This window comes from Astatotilapia calliptera, chromosome 9, assembly GCF_900246225.1.
Source record: "Astatotilapia calliptera chromosome 9, fAstCal1.2, whole genome shotgun sequence".
NCBI classification, from domain to species: Eukaryota; Metazoa; Chordata; class Actinopteri; order Cichliformes; family Cichlidae; genus Astatotilapia; species Astatotilapia calliptera.
The window spans coordinates 23,779,168-23,804,906 of record NC_039310.1 but is presented as its reverse complement, the minus strand read 5'-3'; the positions used below and the strand labels follow the sequence as shown (position 1 = coordinate 23,804,906).

The 25,739-nt window shown below is 39.1% G+C and overlaps 3 protein-coding genes across 4 annotated transcripts; 1 reads left to right on the top strand and 2 right to left on the bottom strand.

The window, feature by feature from the left end:
* Positions 1 to 276: 276 nt before the first annotated feature.
* Positions 277 to 13,758, bottom strand: prtfdc1a (phosphoribosyl transferase domain containing 1a). Of its 2 annotated transcripts, XM_026180787.1 has the most exons (10): positions 13,537 to 13,675; positions 13,306 to 13,394; positions 12,770 to 12,876; positions 11,858 to 12,041; positions 8,587 to 8,652; positions 6,321 to 6,338; positions 4,885 to 4,967; positions 4,479 to 4,525; positions 3,006 to 3,082; positions 369 to 484 (listed from the first exon to the last, which is right to left on the bottom strand). In XM_026180787.1, the coding sequence occupies exons 2-10, from the start codon at positions 13,354 to 13,356 to the stop codon at positions 437 to 439; spliced, it is 681 nt and encodes a 226-aa protein (XP_026036572.1). In that variant the 5' UTR covers positions 13,357 to 13,394; positions 13,537 to 13,675; the 3' UTR covers positions 369 to 436. The 2 variants fall into 2 exon arrangements, with proteins under 2 accessions (XP_026036571.1, XP_026036572.1); XM_026180786.1 differs by lacking the exon at positions 3,006 to 3,082 and having other exon boundaries at positions 277 to 484; positions 13,537 to 13,758.
* A 1,864-nt stretch (positions 13,759 to 15,622) lies between these two features.
* Positions 15,623 to 18,558, bottom strand: enkur (enkurin, TRPC channel interacting protein). The gene is made up of 5 exons (XM_026180131.1): positions 18,346 to 18,558; positions 17,217 to 17,362; positions 16,898 to 17,130; positions 16,647 to 16,793; positions 15,623 to 15,862 (listed from the first exon to the last, which is right to left on the bottom strand). Exons 1-5 carry the CDS (start codon positions 18,426 to 18,428, stop codon positions 15,686 to 15,688), a joined length of 786 nt encoding a protein of 261 aa, XP_026035916.1. The 5' UTR covers positions 18,429 to 18,558; the 3' UTR covers positions 15,623 to 15,685.
* Positions 18,559 to 18,685: 127 nt separating this feature from the next.
* On the top strand, positions 18,686 to 22,926 carry thnsl1 (threonine synthase like 1). The gene is made up of 3 exons (XM_026179653.1): positions 18,686 to 19,076; positions 20,151 to 21,554; positions 22,056 to 22,926. The coding sequence occupies exons 2-3, from the start codon at positions 20,181 to 20,183 to the stop codon at positions 22,857 to 22,859; spliced, it is 2,178 nt and encodes a 725-aa protein (XP_026035438.1). The 5' UTR covers positions 18,686 to 19,076; positions 20,151 to 20,180; the 3' UTR covers positions 22,860 to 22,926.
* Positions 22,927 to 25,739: the final 2,813 nt, after the last annotated feature.

Genomic DNA, 25,739 nt, shown 5'->3' with positions numbered 1-25,739 from the left:
CGCTACACATACATCATCCTATATAGAGAAGGTCAAACTTACACAGGAAAAAAACCCCCCACTGACAGAAACAAGCAGATACAGTGTGGTGTGGAGATGCAGTACCCACTGTATGCTGTGGGCGTCATCCGGGTACGAGGATGCCAACGTCCATAAGCTCTCTCCATCTGTCACCAGCGTCCTGTCCTGGTGGGCGGCTTGTCTTTCTTTTATTTAACACTTTCTTTGTTGCAGTGTGAATCTCATCAACATGCAAATAAAGAATGAGGCAATAACTGAATTAAATGCCTTTTAATTCACACATAAAAACATTTCACAGTGTCCATCCAGCACTGAATTGTAATGAAGACCAACCCCCCCTCCCAAATTGTTACAGCAACGGGAGAGAAATATGTGCTGCTGTAAAACTGAGTATAACTAATGGCTTCATGTCTTCTCATATCTTGTACTTCATCTTTCCTGTTCTGCTGAGGACACAGATATGCTGAAATGACAAGGGGTGATAAAAAAAACAAAACAATTAGCTTTGCGATCATTTTTACAAACTTTAAATTCCATTTGCAGCATGAAACCATAAAAACCAGCAAATTTGAAAAGAGAAGAAAGTGATCTCCAAAGATATGACTCATTCATTAATCTAGCTTCGGGTGTCCTGGGGATTCAACTCATATTTCTTCTGTGGGATGAGGACAGATAAGAGGGTAAGCTTTAACTCTGTCTGATTATCAGAGCCTAACCTCTACATTCCACAGGTCACACGCCTTCAAACTTTCATAACGAATACCACCCCCCTCAAACATGGACAAGAGCCACACACACAACCATACAGTACAAACAGTGCATGCTGCACATACTGTACGTGACTATGGGAGTCAAGCTTAGTGTTTCACATGAGTAAGAGGTAAATTCGAGGTCACGTTTCACAGATAAAAACAGCAGGGTCCATATAGATTTGAACTTATCGCTTTCAGAAAGACTTGAATTAAACTGAATTCATATCAAAAAGAAAGTGAGAATATTTACAGAGGAACAACAGCCTAAAGAAAAAAACTAATCTAAATAATCCATATGTTTTACTATATTTCCACTAAAAGTAAACAGAAATAAACCGATAGAAAAGGATTGCGCAAATGCTTGTGTAGTAATTTAAAGAAAGCAAGGAAAATACAGAGTAATTATAAATTGTGGGTCATGTGCTGAGCTTCAGCAGAAAGAATAATGATATAAAAGCACAGGAAGAGGTAATCCTTCTCAAATTAAAACATGGAACAAAAATAAAATGCATGTACATTATTATTTGAGTTCTGACCAGTGCTTATTTATTTAGCTTATTTCACTACCTTAACGCATTGTTACCTACACAGGGTTTAATATTTTTTACCTTCTGTGTTAAGCACATTGCGCTTACAGTAAGTAACCATGTGTCCTGCTCTTAGTGGTGTAATGCCATTTGGAGGTTGGAGTTTCTAGGAATTTGAACCAAGTGGATGGGGGCTTGGAAATAAGTAGTTTATCATAAGTATAGACTAATTCAACATTAAGGGTTATCTTCTGCTGTTTTTAAGACTGGGTTGTAGTTTGGTGACTATTAAAAATGTGCATTTAACAATGTGCAAAAGATAGATGATATTTGTAAAGTGTGAATAGTGTGTGGATTTGGATATTGAAGAGGAAGGCTTTGCAGGTATAGCGCTCAGTTTATTTTATGCTTGAATTAGCAGGTTGAAGCAGGATAAATGATAATGGAAAACAAAGGAGGGCAGAGAAGCTATCCTTGCCTAGAACCCCTGCGTAAAGTGAAGCACTGTGATATTAGTTCATTGGTAATAACTGCTGCCATTGGTGCTGTGCAGTCCACTCTATTCTCCAGAGGAACTTTTACATAGCTTAAAATAAAACAGCAGTCTTCTTAATCCTAACATTTAGAAGCAGTGGATAAATCTGTGTTTTTTGTTCAACTTAAAGCACTTTAGAACAATTTTTCAGATTAATATTTGTGCTACAGTTTGAATCTTGACTCAACAACAACGTACGCTCACTGTACACTGTATTTGGTACCTCTTGCTAGTACTGGGTTGGACCTCTTTTGTCTTTAGAAGTGCCTTGATTCTTCATGACACAGATTCAACAAGTTCCTGGAAACATTCCTCAGAGATTTGGGGCCGTACTGGCATGATAGCATTACACAGTTGCTGCAGAACTAGACAGCTGCACTTCTATGTGGACGCCATTGCGTTCCACCAAATCCAAAACTTGGATTGAGATCTGGTGACTGTGGAGGCTACTTGAGTACAGTGAGGTCACTGTCATGTTCAAGAAACAAGTTTGATGTGATTTAAACTCTATATTATGGTGATTTTATCCTGCTGAAAGGAGTCATCACAAGGTGGGTACACTGTGTCAGAAAAGAGCTGTGGGCCAAAGTGTGCCAAGAAAAAATGTTCATGTTCGAAGTCACCTAAGAACACTTTCCTCCCCATTTGGTTTGAACGGGTTGTCTTGACCATGGCTTCATGGCTAAACGCACTAAGTTGCTGCCATGTGATTGGCGAATTAGATATTTGTTTTAACAAGCAGTTGAACTAATGTACCTCACAAGTTGGCTAATGAGCGCTGTTTGAGATCATTTTGGGGGGTTAGTACATCAAGTCTGTTGGTTACATCTTCATACAACCCAGTAAACTCACCATTTATGGTTTATCAGGAACTGGAAAAAATAGACACAATACTTCATTCATTTTTATCTTACATGTAAAAAAATCTATCATCCATATCATTCAGTGACTCCTGTCCTGGGTGACACAGACCTCCTTGTGAACACAGACAGAAACCACCTGCTCTGAGCTACTTTGCCTACATGTAAAATCTCCTCGTGGCGGGGAGCATACCTGTTGGGTGAGTTTAGGTTTCAGGCAAAAGAAATGTCGTCTTTGATTTACTATGTTTACTCTCCCCTCCTGTCTCTTTCATCCCTTTCTCTCAGCTCTTTGGAGTGTCAGACTTACATTCAGGTCACGGAAGTATTCATTGTAGTCAAGGGCATAGCCAACAACAAACCGGTTGGGAATTTCAAATCCAACATCTGACAATGCAAACACAGACACGAATGTTAAGTATCCTGATTTGTTTAACATTAAACAAAAATTCCATGTTAGTCTTTTGACTAAACCAGGAGTGAGTGGCTGTGATATCGCACATAACAGCTAGAAATACACATTTTGATGCCTTTATTTGAACTAATTATGAGGTGTAACAAATAAATTTCAGCTCAAATTAAAGATGACTGATAGGTGTTGATGAAGCAGTCTCACCTGAATCATCACATCTGATTAAGCGAACAAGAGAAACAAGTGACACATGTTAGGAGGAAAATCTAACACCCAGAGCTTAAACTCAAAGAAAGAAAATTTAAATGAAAAGAGAAAACTAGGTATGTGACTTTTTTAATGTAGCAGACTTTTAAATTTGTGCTAATACTTCTGAGTACCCTGCTGTAAGCTGCTGTAAACTTTTATTTTTAAATACCAGTATCTAGAGCTGAAAAGTTAAGCTAAAGATGATGTGAGAAAATCTGCAACACCTCCACTAGCCACAGGAGGCCAGTTCACAGTTCAAAGCTTGGTTCAAAAAATTGTTTTTTCATTTGATTTGGACATAAAAGGACTGTCTTTGATGCTTTTTGTGTTTCCAGTGCTTCTATTTTAGTGTGTTAGTGTGTGTGTGAAAATGTTAGACACAGCGCTTAGGTATAGGAAAAAGTGCTTATATGAATATGCATGTGAATGAGGCATGTAGTAAAGATCTGTGCATAAGCGAATTACTGCAAATCCTAATGAACAACATTAGCAACATTGTAAAGAAGAGTGGGTTCAAATTCCTCCACAACAAAGTGAAAGACTGATAAAATCCCACATAAAATGATGACTTGCTAAAGATTGTTTTACAAGCTAAAAAATCATGGAGTGTACTTAGTTTTAACCTACTGTTCCTGCATTTTGGCTTAGTTTTTCTATTACACATAAAGACGTGGCGTAGATCATGTATGATTGTTCATATGAGGTTGTATTTAGGTCATTTCAGAACCTGCTAAAGACTAGATCATTTTGATTATGTCCTGATATGCAAGGCTTTAGAGTTCAACAAGAGTATACTTTCTTTTTCCCATGACTGCAGCCAGTAGTTAATATTTGTAACCTAAAGCTATATCTTGTTTGTTTAATTTGTTCAAAAACTGACTTCCTGAACTCCAGGAGGTCACTTACTTGTGTCATGTGGCAAGGCACCTTGAACACACACTTCTTTTGTATTTTGGGATTAATTATGGGAGGACTATCAGGTCAGGACACTTCCCTAATAACGAACAATTTGCTAAATTATCTCAACTTTGAAAAAAGTGAAAGAATAAGAATAAATGAAAAAGACTGGCAAGTAGGGTACGGTGTGGGTGCTACGAAGGTTAAAACAAAGAGCATAGTTACAGTCTGTCAGACTTTCAGCCATGTTAGGGAGCCTCTTCACAAGCAGCCTGAAATACAAAATAATAACGTTAATTACCCTCAAATGTTAAATGATGTATGCAATATCAAAAAGTTGACTTTTTCAGTTTAATTTCAAGACATTTATTGGTCCAAAAACCATGGTGATAAGACAAAGACTTGAATATTTTTAAAAATGTACATTTTTGGAGTGTTTTCACAATCCAGAGGAAATAAACTTTCAACATGAACCATGTGTGAGAGATGTTTATCATGTTTCTGTGATCTCGGGAATGCATAGGAACAGCCCACAGACACGAGATAGCAGTGACTGTGGACAAGTGATATCTTCTTGTGCTTGTCACACGCTTGACATTTCCTTTACAGGGGAAAACACAGACTGGCTCACCCTGCGACCTTGACCATCTTGGGTTCAAAGGTCTCCACATGCTTCAGAAGGGCCTTCATGGTCTTTCCTGTGTCAACTATGGCCTGAGGGGAGGGAAGAGCAAAGGAAGAGAGGAAGAGATTTGGAGGAAAGAACGTGGGATATATGAGAGTAAAAAAAAGATCAAGATACAGTACTATGCAAAAGTCTTGAGCCACAACTGATTTCTTTATATTTTGCTTGCCAGGAGGAGGCAGATTTTTTTGTACTTTTAAAGTTTTTCAGGCTTTATGAAGGTCTTTTAAACTTTGCCTTTGGACATTGGCTGGTTTTCATGTGTTCAGTCCTTGCACACGTCCATCAGAGGAATTCTGAGACAATTTATGAGCAGCCTGTCACAAAAACACTTTTCACTATGAAAAATGCCAAAGATAATGCAATTGAGGTGTTTCCCAAAGAACTTTTAGGAGGACACCAACCTGATAAGTGGACAAAAGAAGAAGAAGCAGGTCTCATAAAGCTACATATAGCGGATGGACAGAATCTGAAAGTCATGTCATTAAGAATTAGGAAGAAAATCCAGCAAAGACTTGACACAAGACCTTAGAGATCCATGTGACCCTTCTGTTGATCCATGCGTTTGTTAAAACCTCGTCAGAAATGGTCACGGTCGAATGGGGAACACTAGCAATATTATAGAAGCAGTGTGGGGTCTTTGAATAGCTTCCTGAAGCCTGGAGAAATATTCCTGAAGACTACTTAAAGAAATGAAAAGAAAGCTTGCTCAAGAAAGTTCAGACTGTGTTGAAGAATGAAAAAAGCAAAAAACAAATATTGACTTTCAAGCTTGTTAGAACTGTACAAAGACTGTTTTTGTGTTATATACTGTATTTTTATTTATGCTTAGACAAATCTCAATAAATTTCTGCACCTATTTCCCATTTTCCCAGAAATATAAAAAGGAATGAGGGGTAGCTCAAGACTTTTGCACAGATATTGATCAACTGAAATAGGTAAATGCATTGATGAGCGATTAATGAATACATGAGTGGCATCTGAGAGAGGATTTCCAGTTACTTAAAACTTTTCTGTTACATTCATTTAAGAGCTAAGACATCGTATAACTGAGAAAGATTACATTGAGCTTGAGCAGCTGTTCGTTGTTTTGCATCTGAAGCTATCAGAGCATGCTTTTTTTTCATGTTCTTATGTGTGTCTGAATCTAGTCCAGAAACCTTCACAACTGGAACATGATCCCAAAGAGGAACAGAATGAGTTTTTTCCCCTTACGTTGACATAAACAACAACAACAACAACAACAACAACAACAACAACAACAACAACAACAACAACAACAACGACTTTTCAAAAGTAAATGATGTCTCAAAGGGGGCAGAAATGGTTCTAATTGAAGGGATTTATCCGACAAAAATAGAAAAACATACACACACACTCACCTCAACAATGAGCACACTCTTGGTAACATGTGAAAAACAAGGAAAGAAAAAGATTAGAGAACGGTCACCTTTGAATTTTAATACTGTTCAAGCAAAGCAAAAATAAAGGCGGTGTTGTGTCTTTGAATTTCTTAGAGATGGTATCTATAGCAGCGATGTTGGCAGTATTTTTAGCGCCTGAACAAAAACACAGACGACTCATTCTCTTCTCCTCAGTAATGAACATCTGTGTCTACAGTGAGCAAAAGTCACTTCGGAGCTGCACACTTTCACTGCTGCACACTTTCAAATGAATTCTTGTTTCCTTGGCTGGGTGTATGGGACTCTTTGTGAGAGCGGTGGAGAGTATCTATGGTTTTGGGGAGAGTGATCGCAGAGAATGCGGGCGCCTGGCCAGTGTTCCCAGTCTACACCTGAACACTCTTGCATAATGCTTAATAGGAACAAGTAAAGAACACAAGAACTACAGCACAACATACCTGTCTTACTGCCTGCTGCAAACTATGGAGCCAGTTGGGCAACAAATATGCACTGGCAATTATTTCACTGTGTATGGCATCATTGGCTGGGATTTTATGATTCTCCTAGGATCTGTAAATGAGATGTTTTGACTTGTTTTTGTAGTTACATTTTTGGGAACCTTGGGAATCACTTGTAGTGTTTACCAAGTTAAAGCTGGTAAACATTACAACGTTTTTCTTTTTTTCTGGGGGGGACAAAACATGTCAGAAACCTGCTAATTGAGATTTTTGCTTTTATTTCAGTGAGGCATGCATTCAGTACATGGCCAGTTGGAACAAACAAGGCTTTCAGGTCATCCAACTTTTAATGTTTTGTGATTCAAGTGATCTAAGAGGGAACTAGTTGTCTGCACCTCCTCAAGTCTCTGTTTTCAGGCTTTTGAAAATCCATCCCAGTTGTGTCAAACATACGGCCCGTGGACCAGGACTGGCCGTGCAAAGACTCCAATTTTGCCCACTGGATGGCTTTAGAAAATGTGAAAGAGGGCATACACTTTTGAACTTTTAAGGTATTTTTATATTTTTTTGTTTTGAAAAACTGAGATATGCTGTTGAAATTGTGCTATTTCTTATATTAAGATATCTCAGGGATTAAATGTGTGACAGAAAGAGGTATTTCACTTGTCCGATCCACTTAAGATCAAACTGAGCTGTATGTGACTCACGATAAAAAAATTAGTTTGACATCCCCGATTTAACCTGAAGGAGGAGAGCTATATTTTCCTGATTTAGACCCACTGCAATTTTACCTTTCTTAGTTTATTCTTTAAATATTGTAACACCTTTTAATTACCATTAGAAGGAATAAGTGTTAATTTATCACTGAAATAGTGACCCGGCGATGGCGCCAGAGGAAAATTCAGAAACTTAATTGGCTGTGGGTCATCCTGTGCACCAAACTTTGTGCAAATGCCCCCTGTGATGCGAATCAAAGTAGTAGTAGTATCATTAATATGGTCATCTCAGGCACAGCTCTGTGTTCATGTCACCTCACAGATCAACATAACATTTACATCACTGAGCTGACATTATGCTGGCATCATCACAAAGAAACTCATACTCGAATTGGAACTGAGCCTCAGAAATATTTCGCCGAGGAAATGATGATGACTGATGATTAGTTTTGTTGATAATGTATGAGACTTGTGGGAGGCTTGTGTGTAACATTTCCGTCCAGAGGAAGAATTATGACAAGAGCACCAACATTTTTTTTCCCCAAATGATTCATGCTTTCTGTGTAAGGTGCCTGTCAGATTTTCTGTTTTTATTCCCTCTGACCTTCTTAACCGAAGTGAAAATATATTGTAGCTAAAGCACATTTTGACAGCTAACTTTAAAGAATTCAACATCAGTGGTTTTTTTTTACTCCAGGGTAATTCCTCACAATGCCACAGACTGTCCTTACAGGCTCCTCAGTCCTCCCTGCCAGGGATTAGCAGGGACAAACAGTCAATAAATCTGCCTTCTTCATTTGCCTGAAATCTCTGATTCATGGCCAGCCTGGAGACTGTAGGACGATATGGTGAGCAAGCCTCAAAAGTCAGAGCATAACGGTGTGGTCTTGTCTAAGACTAAGTCTAACAAATGTAACTGTGTGACTTTGATCACTTGGGAAAAAATTCTACCTAAAGACAGATTAACTGACAGCTCCCTCTTGAGGCTAGGGTAGTTTCTTTTAAAACAGCATGTAAAAATATCCTTATCCCATGTCATTATCCTGACTTTGCTTAATTACAAACACACACCTTTCCACGCAGAAAAGACAGATCTCGGCATCCTATGATGTGCAGGTCCTCTGTTGATTGGTCATTCTGGTGAGAAGATGAAAAGAGGGCAGTTAATTTTTATTTTGCAACCCAGCAATTGTAATTTTTGCCCTTTTTGTTACTCCATGGTTCCTGTTAATTACAATAAATTGCCTTTAACTGTGATTTACAGTCAGGGATATTTGCAGCAACCTCAATTAACTGCATTGGTTTTCAAAATTTGTTTTTGCTCAAGCCACACCAAAATTTCAAGGCACACCCATTCTCATAATTGGAGAAAATGGCCTCTAAGTCATCTGGAATATCAGCAGTTCTTCATTTGCTGCTATTGTCAGATGAAGGAACTTGCAGGAATACAGATCCTTACATCTGCAATAAACTCCACTTGTATATAACTTGCATCAATCTTGTTATCAGATACTTTTTTGGTGTCTGAATGCGTGAATGAGTGTATCTTAATAACTCCTTTCAGCAAATGATACACTTGGGCAGAAGGCTGTCAACCCCAGTCCAGGTGAAGCGTAGCTTTTGCAGTAGTGTCTTTTGACAGTTTCTTTTGCGGGGTTTTCTCCACACATGATAGTGATTATTTGACTTCAATAACCAGGGCCTCTAATCAGGGAATTTCATGTGTTCTAATATAGCACATCTAAATTACATTTGTTACTTTTTGTACAGTGACAACACAAATGCTTAGTTGACACAAAATCTAAGGCACACTATTTGGGAACCACTGTGTTAAAAAAGCAAACAGATCCTGACAGGCTTGAAAAAGGGTCAGAAAATATAATAATTTAGTAAAAGTAATGGATAAGCAGTAGAGAATATCCATTGAAAAGAAATACACATTAATGATAAAATTATATGGTATATTAAAGTGATTAAATGATTGTAAAATCTCACTAAATATTTTGCTAACAGTTATAATTATTAGCTAACAGCTAACACTAGATAAAAAATTATCTAAACATTCACACAGATATTTGAAATGCAGTAATTTCTTAAAACTATGAATAAAAAGCTTTTTTTCTAAATAGACTAGCAGCTATATGTTAACTAATGGTATGAATCAACAGCTAACTGCTAGCTAATGGTATGAATCAACAGCTAACTGCTAGCTAATGCTACAAACAAAATTGTTAGGATAGAAAATAATGAATGCTTGATCAGTAAGCTTAATGAAATGTATCACTATTATATGACGCACCTGCAAAAACAGGGGCGTAAGAACACTAAAAAAATACCGTTCTTGCTAACATAATAGGAACGCTATGGGTGGTTTCAAAAATTTTAATTGTAATCCAAGATCGGTTGAACTCGAACTGGCTGAACTTGGATTTAAACATGAAGGTGTTTTTACTTCATCAGACAGGCCACCATGGGAACATCAGAAAAGAAGATATAGTGATACAGGGATATATATATATATATGTATATAGTTACCACTGTGTGGTACATAACTGCACATAGGGAGACATATTTCACAAAGTGTTTGAGATAAAATGTCCTGAACATAAACAAAGATATGAACTCTGAGGAAGCATGGTATTTAAAGCTTTTAAGAATGAAAGCTTTGAAGTTAGACTTGGGCTGCTATAGATGCATCACTCGGATAAGAGCAGCAGTGACGTGGACAAAATCCTGGCCTGGGGCAGGTCACATGTCTCCATCATGATCTGCGAGATTGACTAATGACATTATCACTCAAACACACAGTCCTACAGTGCAGTAACAGCAACCGCTACCCCAAGCCATGTTGTTGACATCAAAATACAATGATCAGGAATCAGATGAACTTTAATATAAGATTATACTTTTGTATGGTCTCTTAACTTGTCATCATATCTTTTCAGATTTAAGGTTGATTTCTGCCAGTTTTGTACTTTTGTCTTAATTTTCTGTAGCCTTCACAGAGTTAAATAAAGCTCTAGTAAGTTGAACTTATTTTGGTATTATTTAAATAACTCATTCAACCTTGCCCTAAGAAAAATAAAAACCTTATTTTCTTAATATCGTGGAACATCACAGCATCACTAGGCTGTCCTCGCTGCTTTAACCTCCACGAAAGCCAGTGAATCCTCCCCCGTGCTCAAAAGGGACTAAAAAAATGTGACCACATGTAGAGAAAAACAAATCACATCCTTTCAGATGTGCTGCTTGCCAAAACACACCACAATAAAACAAGTGACTTTGCCGACAGTTGATATAATTGTTACCACTGCTGCGTCGTTCCACAGTTTATGCATTCCAGGTGTTGGACTCCATCATGACATGAGCAGTTTTTCTTGGCAGCAACAGCTGCACCAATTAGCAGACTGCTATTTTCATGACCTGAGCTATGCAGTCACTCCACAATGAGTCGTCCTTGAGTTGCCCTGTGTGAATGTTTCACATTAAACATGAACAACAGTGACATCTGGTGGCTCTGGCTAAAGTCTGCGTTGAAAGCAGGGCTTCCGCAAAAATTGTGGTCATTATCATTTAAGATTTTGTTTTACTTTTATTTATTTAAGGTTAAAATAACAAAAAAGCACAGTAAAAATGCATGTTCCACTTCCTGATAGGAGATTGGAATCCTCACATTGCTTGCTTCGTCTGTTTACACAACATATTCAGTCAATTGACTGATATAAAACTGCAAAGGAAGTCCTCCCAGGTGGAAAGCTAGAACCAAGAATATTTCACTAATATTTGAGCTGGAGTGTATAAGAAGGAAAAAAATGGGACGATGTGATTAAAGCATGTAATATGTTGTAATGTTTTGACATTTGCCATGTGTTCATTAGTTTGTAAATCCTCAGTTTACCTACTGCCATGTTGTTTTTCAGCCAGAAGTGATCACATCTGGATGAAATGATGGAGTTCCAAGTTATCAGCCCACAGTGGCAAGCTTGGTTAACAAGGTGCATCCATAAACTTTATGGGTTCATTGCACAGACAGAGATGTCTTGTAATTTGTGATAGCAGCATATGGCTAAACTACTACACCTTTACTCATTTACAGACTTTTTGCCATGTGATTTGGCAGATAGTTACTCCAATAGGCACCTACACCTCAATTAAAATTAAGAGGTCCAGTTCTGAGACTTGATGGAGAGCTCAAAGCTACGTGAAACATTCCTAACTTAAAGCATTAATTAAATGTAAAAATCTAACAGCGTACCTGTCACACCATAGGGTGGAGATGCTGGGCAAAATGCCCTTTGAGGCAATTTATGAAAGTTTTTTCATAGATTGCTGCACTACCCACCAGGTAGCTCTTCAGACGGATGAACTCTACTCGGGTCTCCAGGTACTTGTTGGAGTTCCGGCCGAGAATCTTGATGAACTCCACCAGATCTGCACAGAATTTGTAGCCTCCCTTCAGAACACACAGGACCATTATGTTGTCATCCCGAAAGTCATCCATGATGTAGTGGGCCAGGCGTTCGGTCCTGCAAGAGCAAATCAAATCATACTACAAATGAGAACACTCAGAGATCGCAGCCCCCTCCTAAGAGCAACAGCCCTTTGATGTTTCATGCCTTTTAGTTTGATGTTTTATGCTGTCAGCATTGTTAATATAGAAATCTAGGATAGCATATAATGTTTTCGTGTCATTGTAAAGCAACATAATGTTGTATTGGGAAAATAATAAGCTCAAACAAAGATTGTCCTCCTTTGACCTGTGATGTTGAACGCTACATTCTGAAATAGTGTATTTTATTTTCTTTACTCGTATGCTTCATTAGGGGCGATTGTGGCTCAAGAGTTGGGAGTTCGCCAAGGTTCGAGCCCCGGGTTGAACAGTCTCGGTCGTTGTGTCCTTGAGCAAGACACTACACCCGTTGCCTACTGGTGGTGGTCAGAGGGCTGGGTGGCGCCAGGGTCCGGCAGCCTCGCCTCTGTCAGTGCGCCCCAGGGTGGCTGTGGCTACAATGTAGCTTGCCATCACCAGTGAGTGAATGGGTGGATGACTGGTTGTGTAAAGTGCTTTGGGGTCCTTGGGGACTAGAAAAGTGCTATACAAATACAGGCCATTTACCATACGATTGGAGCAGAAGTGGCTGAAATCTTTTGTTGTCAATAAGCTGTAAAAATGTGACATTTTAACATATATTCACGCAGCGTGTGATTTTACGAAATTTTATGACATCATTGTGATGTTGTAGGCCTTTCTTACCTATTCATGATTACCCCATGTGGAATGTAAATACTCTCGATGTCATCATGGTAGTGCTCAGGATAGGTGAACAGGTCCAGACTGTAGCCTGGCCAATCATCTTTTATCTAGGACAGGCAAATTATTGTCAGGACCGATTATTGGCAGTATAAACATATGCTGGGAAGATACAACAATACATACATACATATGCTACAATCATTATAGTGTGATGATGTTTGTTTTAATCAATTATTTATATTTATTTAATTTACGTTACTATAAAATTGCTTTGCTTTTTCATTTTAGTTTCATTTAGTTGACTTGTGTGTCTTGATAAACAAAAAAAATTGGAAGTTATATATTTTTTTAAATCTCTGAATTAAAAAAAACAACTAAAATTGAAAGCAGACAGTCGTCTTTACTGCTTTGTTTATTACAAAACCACAAAAGATATTAAGTAGCAAAAACGGGAATAATAGCCTCTAATAGCCGTAAAAGTAACTACCAAACAATACTTTAGCACTATAGATGTTTAAACGTGGTGTTAAACATACCACAATTCTTTTTTTTATCTCTGCATTGTCCATCTGTAGCAGTGCTGACATTGTGGCACAACTTATAGGTGAATCCACGTGAAAGTGACCTTAAGTGAAAACACAAAAACAGCTTACTTCCTTCTGAACAAGACAAAAGTGGTAACACGTAGAGAAACATTTCTTCAAATACGACCTTCACTAACATCCAGAGCAACATCTCTAATCTGTTGTTAACAAATCATCACTTACTGTTACTGTTGCCTTCTTTTCAGCGCCCACTCACAAAGCAGAGAGGGAAAATAGGAAGGCGAGGCATCCAGACGAGTCCCAGCCAGCCTCATGGGCTGTGCGATCACGCTTGAGTCATTTGTGCAAAAGGAAAGCGTTGTTTTGGTTGTGGAGATTTACATGGATAATCAGCTTCATGTGATGCTGTGCTGGCTCGTGGCCGCATCGCAGGCCACTGCAGACGGGGGAAGGGGGAAAGAAATCTAACAACAAATGATTGGTTCAGTACGTAAGCAGTAAATTTTATTCAGTTTTCTGAGGGATTATACTTTTTAAGGAACACAATAAGAAATTATTTGTCATTTAATAAATGCTTAAATTTTAGCTCTGGATTTATGTATTCACAGAAGGAGAAAAGAAGAGCTAGACTTGAAAATCCACTTGAATGAAGGGCTGCTCAGTGACAGTAAAAATTGTAATTGCAATTACTTTGGTCGATATTGAGATCACAACAATGTAATGTGATTACTTTGGGGAAATAGTGGGTAATTCATCAGAAAAAACAAAATGAGAAATGTGACCTGAAGTAAACACAGCCACAGCCTTGTGGGGGAGTGAATTTGGGATTTCATGGAGGACACTTGTAAATGAGAACTAAGGGGCTGAGATCACGTTGTTCTGATACTTATTGAAAGCCAAAATCCATTCGTTTTCTTAACTCCTTATCCAATTTAGTGTTGTGAAAAGGCTGGACCTGCTGTTATAAAGTTAAATTTGGGGTGCACCTTGAACAGCTTGCCAATCCATCAAAAGGCTAACAGCAAGAGACAGATCACCATTCAAATGAAGGCCAAATTTCATTTAACAAGCATGTCATTGGACTGTGGGAGGAAGCTGGAGAACCAAAGAAAACCCACACAGAAAGGCACCAAGTGACTGATAGATTTAAACTCGAGACCTCCTTGCTATGAAAAAACTGTTCTAGCCACTCCACTGCTGTGCTGCCCAACTGAAATAAAAACTTCAGTTAACAGCACAGTCCTGCACAAGTGTCAAACAAATCAGAAAGTCTGAGGAAAATTTTAGTACATGACTTGCCAAGTTTTTTGACGTCACATCGGGCTCAAAAACATGACAGACAAAAGCAAACATTTAGATTTATTGTAAAATGTTTTTCCATTTATTTTGCAAATTCATGTGCCACTTTGACTTACATTTAACTTGTATTAAAGTGTCACGTTGCAACTGTCGACTGTCCTAATTTAACTGGAACTGTGAGTAATGGAAATAACGTGAAAGAAAAGTTGTGAATAGAGTCTGATGGTTTTGGATATTAGCTATTTATACTGGGCGACAAGTGAAAATTTATAAAGTAATGACAACATCAGAGAAACACCGTTCAACCATGATATGAGTGTTGACATTGCATTGTTTTCCCCAAAGAGGACACTCTGCAAGTTCCCTCTTGGCAGCTACACAACAAATGCCAGAAAAAGATGTTTATCTTACATGTGACTGACAGAAAAAAATGTATTGGCTGATATATCAGAATTTTAAATGCCCAAAATAGTGAATTTAGTATTGCTCTTAAAAATCCTGCATCATTTGGGCTTTAGTCATGAAACAACCTTCAAACTCAAAAGGCCAAACGTTGGAAGGGACATGAGCGCAGGAGGGAACAGTCATAGTTTCAGTATCTTAAGGGTTGATCTTCTGCCAGAACTCATCCTCAAAACTCAGTTTAAACTGAGATCATGCTGGAAAACAACAACAACCTTGTAATCTACTTTCCCCTGATAGCTTTAAAAGAGCAAGAGGGTTAAAGGAAGTCGGTGTTGAGCTTGTAACCTGATTTATGTTTTGAGCTTTTCTTCCTCTGTTAAAATCTCACAGAAACTAAATAGCAGGGTTCGTCATCATCAGCCAAAACTTTCTCTCATGTTATGACACAGCACAACAAATTTATGTTTTTGGACTACACATGGAAGTGGCCCAAGTCATAAATTCATGTGAGTGTTGTTTGTCTGAAAAAAAATCTTGTATTTTGTATTAGCTTTGTAAAAAAATGAACTGACACTGCAAAAAATATACAGTAAATCAACCAGTTTATTTTCCTCATGAATGGGGCAAATAACAACATTCACTACACTGCATCTCATCTCTGCTGAGTTTAATCATCGTTAGGTATGTAGATGATTTTGAACCTCTCGAATAAGTCGATGTCGTCCTCCAGCTGCTTCATTTGCCTTTCGAGGCAGTCCTTGGTGGCCCTCTGTGACATAGTGTCGATGATGAGGGGAAGGGCCTGGTACTCGTGATGTAGCTTATCCCAGGTCTCCTTCAGGCGCTGGACAGAAGATTTGGGGAAGGAAACGCATCAATGTCACAAGACAGACTATCTGTATTCAAGGCTTTTCTGAGTAAACAGGCATCAGTCAGAGATGTTACAGAGGGTAATTATCTAAGAAATCCTGCTGAGTAAGGAAGGAAAACTGATATTTTGCAGCCAGATTTGGCTTTGGTGTATTGTTGTTTATTTTTGCATGTGCAGCAGTTAAGGAGGAGAAATCTCTTGAACTAAAAAACAGTATACACGAGTATGAGAGTTCTAATTAATTTGATGTTACATGCACTTTATACAAGTTTAGTTGTGAACATTTTTATAATTAAACTCAGAAAATGTTGCTGGAATGATCTCAGAGATCTCAGTTTTTGTGCCTCATACCCCGCACAGGGACAGACACTGTGTCGTGTTAATGGCTAAACATTAACATTGTTCTGTGCCATATGAATCACTGGATACCATATCACCTACTCACACGAGGCAAAGCTTAAACACAAAATAATGATGCCCACATTGAGAAATCAAGGATCTAAAGTTAAATATCGATGGTCCCGCTAGTCTTCTGACTTCCTACTGCAAGTCCTTATATAGAAAAATCAAGTTTAAATGAAAAACTGTACTCTGACAAAGAACCCTCAACATTTACTTTAACTGAGAACAATCTAACTGTCATCCTACAGCTTCACTGTGTTAATGCATGTGAATAACTGAAGTTCAAAACCCTGTATAACTCAAGTTAAATCCACTAAATTGTAAGATCCAGCATGGTTCCCCTGCATTTATTTACCTTCAGGATGGCTTGTCTCTCCTCCTCTGTCATGTGTTTCATGGCCCTCTGCTCCCGCTCTGCTTTTACAAAGTTTTCATACTCCTCTCGAGCCCTCCTCTCTGCTTCGCTGCGCTGCTGGAGGTACGCTGGTACTCTACCAAAGTCCTTCATGCAGGGTGTGTTTTATGAGCAAATATAAACATGATATTATTCTAGCATGCCTTATGTTGATATTTATAAGACTGCAAGTAGCAACTGTAGGAAAATACCTTTCGTGTGATGAACTTTGGGACAAGCCCTGAGTTTTCCAGCACCTGTTTGTGCCCCTTGCTGGTGTCTACGCATGCAGGCTGTGGTTTCATTGGCACCAGTTCAGGTGTTTCCTTTAAAAAGTCCCTCTTGGTGTGAATTCCCATCAGTGGTTTGTCATTCCTTCTGGGGACTGGAGGTTTCCTCTCAGTGAAAGAGCAGGTTTTATGAACATCTTTGGAGCTCTGTGTCTCTGAAAGATGCAATGCCAAGAAGCTCATATTCACCATCTCAAGGCAAACCCACACGCTAATAAAACGGTGTGACAGATGAACTCACGTTCAGGCAGTTTGGGCTCTTTCGAATGCTTCTTGAGGAAATTCTCTGGAGATGGCAACTCCAATCTGGCAGGTCCCATCGTCCTTATCGGCTCCTTCACCAGTTTTCTCTCCAACATAACTGCAGGCCTGAATTTTGATACATACCTTAAAAAAAGAAAAAGCAACACATTAGTTGAAGCAATCACTACAAAAACTTAAAACAAAATTATTATTATTTTAATTAAAAACAAATGAAAACTATGCTTTAAAATAAAAGAAAACTGAATTGATATACTGTACTCACAAAATGTAATATTATAAATCACTATTTTTAGTCTTTTCTGCTGTTATTTTTAAGTCAAACTCGTCAACAAAATAGGTAGTGATGAGTTTTTTTAGTTTTTCATTTTAATTTACATAACAAACTGAAAGAACATTAAATCAACTACATTATTACACAATACTGGATTCCCCCCCCCTATACTATTTTTAAAATACCGTCCAAAAGCTGCGTATCTGTTTTACGACCTAATCTAAATTTACAGTAGTGTAGAACATCTGACTAGTGGGGGTTTACCATACCTGTTCGAAGCGAACAGTTCACTGCGCATGCACGCAGGAAAAATGTCTAACAGGACTGGGTTCCCACCCCCGGAGTCAAGCTACTTGCATGTAATGTCTCCTCAGTTACACACAGTAAAAGCTTACAAGGAATCATGAATCCAGAGTCTTTACTAAAACATCAAACAAGTATAAAATCTCTCTAATTAACTCTTTACATACGTAAAAGGAAAAAAGAAACCTTTAACAGACACCAAAACGTTTCAATAAAAATGAGCAAACATACTCTAAAAACAATCTCCATAAAACTAAAAGCAAACATTTAAAAACGCAAATAAAAACAAAGCTATAGGAATGTTTTTCTTTTCTCTTTATTTTAATAAAAAATTCTCTGTAAAACTACAATTTACTACTTACGCCAAGTTTATTAGTTATTTCTGGAAAACAAAACAAGCAAACAAACAAACAAAAACCCAAAAGACTTTGTAAAACTTTAATGTCAAACTGATGTCGTGATTTTGTTTTGTTTACCCCAAATAACACTTTAAAGCTAACTGCGTACTTTGAGCTAAGTTGAAGCAATTTACCTGGGAGCTTTTTCCTTCTTTTTGTCTTCCACTGGAAGGAGATTGAAGGCACTTTCTGGAAGATGAACATCTTCAGACATCATGAATAAAGAGGCGATTAACGAAAGAGTGCCGTAGCTTCTTTTGAAGGCTAATAGCCTTAAAATCTCCAAATTTGTTTGACACCAGCTAGTTGCTAGGAAACAAGAACAGCAGATGTTGCGTTCATGAGCGGTCGGAAAGTGTCTCATTTAGGGTTATATCTTGTTATTTTTGAAAGTTGCAAATGTAAAATGTTTCACGTTATCCATTAAATTGCATAAAATATTCTTCTCCTCTTGCTTTAAGATTACTAGGGCTATATGCTATTTTCGCGTGAAGTTTGTTCGGCGTTTAGAGGGGGGATTTTCGAGGCAGACTTGAAAGCAGTAAAGAGTTCAGCTTTGCCTTCAGATTTTCTCTTTGTTTTGTGGATTTTTCTAGATGTTTGCTACAACTTCCAAGCTGTTTGGTTACAGTTTAAAACGTCGCTGAATTTATATGTAGTTAAGCATTTTTTCTTTTCTTTTTTTGCTTCCAGTGATAAATATAATTTTGTCCCTCTAGGCTCACCATAGTTATTTATGGCGACTGTTGTGGAGACTGTTGCAGCAAAGAGTTCATTTCCTTGTGTAAACTAACAAGATCACAGAATTACGTAATTTACAAAGTCATTTATTAACAGGTGGAGCTTATGGAAAGTCGTTATTTGCGTAAGTGTATTGCTTATTCAATTTCATTTACGGTCATCTGCGAGTGTCCTGAATAAGCCGAGAAGTTATCCCAGCCTTTTACGATATTTTATCAAAGCTTATAAGCTTGGTAATTACAACTGCAGCTGTCTTTAAATTCCTCGGCTAACTCTCTAAACTTCGAAAGCAGAAATCTAAGCATGCTACTGATATCTGTAATTATACCTTAACGGTCAATTTAAATGAAACAAACTGACCTACGTTAAAAAAACAAATAAATATTTTTTTATGCTGCTGTTGAACACTATTGAACTGTACGAATTATGAAAAAAAAGTTCTTGCAATGAATTCGAGTTTTCTAGTTTGTCCCCCGCAGACTGCATATGGGGTAAAGCACATGTTTGCGTGTGAAGGTTAAAACTCACATCAGGCATCTGAAGGACAGATGCACTTTATCTTGTTTTATACAAGCTTACCAACTTGTATAAAATCAAAGCGGAGGTTTGTTTTTATGATGTTATCTGATATTTTGTTAACCCCACCTCCCAGTAATCAGATACTGATATCTTCAGCAGATATGATCTTTTCTTCTGCCTGATAATCATCTCGCTGCCATTGTAAATTAGAGCCTCTCGCTGTGTACAATGAGGGAGAAGGCATAGAAATGCTGTGCCTAAAGTGGGACAGTTTTCACCACATTTGGACATCAGTGCATGTGACTAAAAAGGGGGAGGTGTGCCTGTCAATGCACTTAAATGTACTTGCAATGTAACTGCATATATGCTTGGTAGGTCTATTATTACGCATCTTATGTAATCAGAAAAATTTCTGTTTACATTTACAGCTTTGGTATGGCTTTTTAGGGCCAATGTAAAAGCAATAAGAGTTATTGTCTAAATGGAAGAGATAATGATTTTAGAACGGTGTCTTCTTATCTTTAAGATGTTTGGGTGTGTGACAAGATTATATAATACTTTTCAAGGTCTGTCAAAAAGCTAACATGCTGACTTGTAAATTTAGGTGTACTATAATCTTAGAATACCATTGTTCTAAAAAAAAGAAAGAAAGAAAACTGAAATATGTTCTTTTTCACAGGGGTAAGGGCAGTTGTCCTTTGATTGCTGAATGGGTTTACTGAATACAAGCCAGCTTCCAATAAGAGCTGCCAAATGGTGCCTGAGTTCACTGTCTACACAAAAATCATGGCTTTCCGCCAGATCCACCTGCCTGGGAGACAAGAACATCCTGCTCATGGGTCCTCCGGGAGCAGGAAAAACTACGGTGGGGAAGATAGTGGCCCACAAACTGGGACTCCCTGTCATAGATGTTGATGATGATGTCTTGGAGACGGCATGGAAGATGCCTGTTGCCGCTAAGTTGGCAGCAGTTGGCGGAAGGTGTTTCTTGGAGGAAGAAGGTCGAGCTTTGTGTAACTTCTCTGCCTCTGGGTGTGTTGTTTCCCTGACGGGCTCTAATCCTCTTCATGCTGAAGCAATGCAGCATGTCAAACAGAGCGGGCTGGTCTTCTACCTGGATGTGGACAGTGAGGACATCTTACAGAGACTCACCAGCATGAAGGTGAACAGGATAGTGGGCCAGGAGGAAGGGGTATCCATGAGGGACATTTTGCTTTACAGGAAACAGTTTTATGAGAAATGGCTGGATGTGAGGGTGCTGTGTGGAACAGGAGACACAGTGGAGGAGGTAGCAGAGAAGGTGCTGAAAGCTGTGGAGAGATACCAGAAAAGTGATGAAGAAACATTCATTTCAACCCGATGTGATAGCGCAGGATTGTCCAAGCAGAAAATATACTTTAGTGATGTGGTTGTGGAGGGTCTGGCTCCAGATGGAGGACTTTATGTTCCCAAAAATGGCTTCCCAAAGATAGGCACACGCGAATGGCAGAGGTTAGTTGAGATGTCGTACCCAGAGCGAGCGTTAGTTTTACTTGAAAAGTGCATCCACCCTCTGGACATCTCTGCTTTGGATCTCAGAACAATGATATTCAAGGCGTATGGGTCAAACTTTGGCAGCAAGGCTGTCGCACCTGTAAAACACCTCGCCCACAATCAGTACATTCAGGAGCTTTTTCACGGCCCCACCGCCTCCTTCAAGGACCTCGCTTTGCAGCTGATGCCTCAGCTCTTCGCCTACTGCCTCCCACCCATGTGCAACTACCTCATCCTGGTAGCCACATCTGGAGACACTGGCAGTGCAGTGCTCAGTGGCTTCAGCAGGCTGAGCGGCACTGACAGACACCGCACCGGCGTCCTGGTGTTCTTCCCGGAGGGAGGAGTGAGTGAGATTCAGAAGCTCCAGATGATGAGCTACAGGGAGGGCAATGCCAGGGGTGTCAGCGTCCTGTCAGACTTTGACTTCTGCCAGAGAAATATCAAGAGGATGTTTGGGGAGGCGGGGCTGACAGGGCATCTCGCTGTAGAGTACGGCACAGTCCTCAGCACCGGCAACTCCATCAACTGGGCACGCCTGTTGCCACAGGTAGGTTGCTGATCACCGAGTGTCGCTGCAAGAAGACATTGATTTTTATAAATATAAGCATTTAATTATAACATTACATCTTAATAAGCTTTTTCGTAGCCAACATTGTGATTGCTTTGGTTGCCAGCAGACTTCCATGGTTACCAAAAATGGTTGTTTCAGAGCTGCAGCCAACGTGTTTTAAAAAACTGATTTTGAAGGTCAGTGGTGTCCATTTCTGGTTTGTGCTGCAAGGAAGTGGAACTAAACTTCAAACTATGACCCCAGTATGCAGTCTTTCTTTAAAATGCAGAAACAGGAATACAACGTTATTGTAAAGTGAAATTTTATTGTGTTTCCCATTCTGTTGTTGTGAAAACACCAAAAGTTTGATCCAGGTGTTTTGCTGTTCTTCAGGAATTCACTTACTTGCTAAAAGTCTGTGATTTTTAGTCAGTCACAAGGGCAGTATTATTTTGGCAACACTAAGCAAAGTTTTACTAACATTTTCTCCTCTTTCAGGTGGTCTATCATTCATCAGCCTATCTGGATCTGTGCAGGGATGGTGTCATCAAATTCGGCGATCCCATTGATGTTTGCATCCCTACTGGCAACTTTGGCAATGCCATGTCAGCTGTGTACGCCAAACAAATGGGCATCCCGATAAGAAAAGTTATCTGTGCATCCAACCACAACCGTGTCATCACTGACTTTATCAAGACAGGCCAGTACGATCTTCGGGGACGGTCTCTGATGCTCTCCCACTCCCCCGCTATAGATATCCTGAAGTCCTCCAACCTCGAGAGGTTTATCTACCACGTCTCCGACGGAAACAGCCATCTTGTCAAGGACCTGTTCACACGCTTAGACAGACAGCAGCACTTTCAGGTTCCCGAGCCTCTTCTTGGCACGATTCAGCAGGAAGTGCTGTCTGGCTGGTGCTCTGAGGATGACTGCTTGGCCGCCATCCAGAGAGTTCACACACAGACGGGCTACGTCATGGACACACACACGGCTGTGGCTAAATTCGTCGCTGATAGGCTGCAGGATGGCTCGTGTCCCGTAGTGTTTTGTTCCACGGCTCACTATGGGAAATTTGCTCCCGCTGTGTTCAAAGCTTTACAAATCCCAAATATTCCAGAGGATCCCGCTGAGCAGCTCAAGAAGCTGGAACTTATTGCATCCAGACCAGAAATGCACAGAGAGATGATAAAATGCCTGAAAGAAAGTGCCAAGAGGAAACACAGCATTTGTGAAGCAGAGTACAGTGTGCTGGTAGACCAGGTGGAGAGCATGATACAGGACTCCTTCTTAAAAGTTATGTAAAATGATCCCAGCTTTTGTTGATGTCCAGCTTCAAGTAATTAGCCAGAAATTACAAAAGTACTCTTTTTCTTTGTCCTCTTTGTTTCATCCACTTGATTTTTACTGCAAACAGAACACATTACCAGGGGTGCACATAAGTGGTCCGCAGGTTCGCATTCGCTGTCAAAATAAAAAACGCGCACAAGATAAGAAGTTGCAACGCGCATTTGTGTACATAAGATTTTCTGGAGGAGGACAGACATGTGTTTCGAACTCTTAAAAATGTTGAAGAAGCTCCTTTAACCAGTTACTTTGGTGTTCCTCCACCTCCAAAGAAATATCAGGAGTCCGAACCGCAAAAGAAGCGCGTATACTCAGAAAAGTGGTTGCAGAAGGTGAGCTGGCTTCAAACAAATGATGAACGCACAGAGATGTGGTGCAGAATGTGCTGTGAAAATCCCTCTCTAGCGGACAAAAACAGTGCCTTTTATATGTACGCAAACGCGCGTTGCAACTTCTTATCTGGTGCACGTCTTTTATTTTGACAGCAAATGTGCACCACTTATGTGCACCCCTGCACATTACAAAAGAAAAAACCTAAAATCTTGATTAACATGTCAATAAAGGGAAACAAATGAGCGAGCAACCTCGTGAAAATGCATTTAAAGACAAATTAAAAAGGTAAATCTGTCTGAGCCCCCAGGATTGAGAAAAATGAACATATTTTACACAAATTATACTCTAATAGAGCTTTAAACAGCTTTATTACTCATTTATTGATTATGCAACATTTGTTCTCATGAAAGTCTGGATTCCAAGCTCACTAGATGGGGATGTCTACCCCTTGGCTACTGCTGCGTTCATCAACAGTATATGGATGTAGATGCAGGGGGAAGGTCAAATACCAGTAAAATATGGTGTAAAAATCAATATTGTTACTTTAATCACACATTTCTGCAGTAATAAAATCTGACTGTTAAATCATTTTTTAATTATAAAGTGATGTTTTATTCACCTCATCTTTTCTTAGTAATTTGCGTTTTTTCCAGTATTGACCATGTAAACCTGGAGGAGTTTAATAGTTGCTCGATAAGCTAGAAAATGCTTTTTTTGTCATAAAAACCAGACTTCTGACATATAGAGCACCGTGTAAAAGTCTTAATCCATCACTTGATTCTTAAATTTGTTAATTCCAAGGAGCTAGACTTTTTTGCAGTTGTTTCAAAAGTGGTCTTGAGCAATAGTCCTCCAACCTTTCTGAAGGGCTTTCTAAGATCTTTGGTAATTGACTGCTTTTTCACCCATTTTCAGTCCAGTCCTTGAACATGACCCTTTTCAGAATGTCTACAGGCATCTGTAAAACATGATGGTGGCTCTGTCATGGTTTGGAGTTAGCATTTCAGTCAAAGGTGGCGATCTTGTCAAAACTGATTTGTCAAATTTTCTCAGATTTTGATCCACCATGGATCTGAATAGTGTCTAATTATCAACGGCTTAATTTATCAGCATGACAATGATCCCAAACACACTGCCAGTGCAGTAAAAACATACCTGGACAGAAGAAAGAACAATGGAGCGCCATCGATCATTAACTGGTGTCCTCAGGGCCCAATCATCTTGACTGAGAACAGAAACAAAAGGCATGAAGAGCTGTGAATGTCCTTGTGAACTATTCATGAAGGCCACTAAAGTTTCCTATTTCCTTAACAAAATATCACCAAACTACAAGTGGTCAAAGACTTTTTTACTGTATGGTATCGTCGTGGATTTTGATGATAAGAATGCAGCACGTGAACTTGTTAAGGTGGTGGTTATAAAGGAATGAAACAATTTACAGTTATTCTTCCCAGATGCCTCTCACATGAGAAAGAATAGAAACAGGTCTGTGGGTAATTTCTCCATCCTCAGCTGTCACCATCAGGCGTTCAGAAATGAGTCTAGTCATTTAAATCCAGGTGCTGCCTCAGCAGCTGTGGCAAGAGGAAGGGGGAAGATACGTTTCATAGATCTGCAGGATTGCTTATGGCTGCAGTTGTTAAAATAGATGGAAAGTCAGGCCGGATTTGACAAAGCACTTTGCTAGCATGCCCTCTGATCTGGATCACTATCTCTCTTTGCAGGAAGTGAGAAGAAGTATTTTCTGTAATAGTAACTGGCAATCTGGTTAACACTTTAATATCACAGTCACAGTGTGTAGTACCTATTAGGTCTTCTAGAGCTATGGTTTATCAGCTCATTTGATTGCCTTTTCATTATCCATTAACTGTAGTTGCTATTGTTTGTATTTTTTAGCACAGTCATGTTTATGACTGTCTTGTACTTCCTACACTCATACTTTGAGAGTGTATAAAAAAGGGGCAAAACACACAAATTTAAAGCCCCTGACTGTATTCCCCATTCAAATTTGTATCAAACATCATACATCAATAAAACCTTCATTTTTATTTATTCTTTTGTTATTTAAGGGAATGTCGTAATTCATTATTAGAACCTTTAGTCTTGCATTGGTGTTCCTAACTTGATCCCACTGTTTTTCAATCAGAAAAGTCTAACCGAGTCAGTATTGTTTCTTAACAATCACTTTGTCGTTGCTTACATTGTGTGTGTGTGTGTGTTTGTTCTTCCACACTTACAGGATGACTGATCGCTTTTCTATGCATGAATATATTACAGAACACACTGCACTGATTCTGTGTGTCACCTATGTGTCTGCGGTTTGTATCGCTCTGAACATTGGCCTTATAAAGCTGCTTGGCAGGTGAATGTAAAGAATGGGTGGGAAGGAGTCTGGAACCACATGAGTGTGGTGTGCAGGTGTGTGACTGTTAGTGTGTGTGAGTGGTGGAGGGAACGAGACAGCCAGCTGTCGCTCAGCACCTAGTGACCCACGGCTGGGTGAGC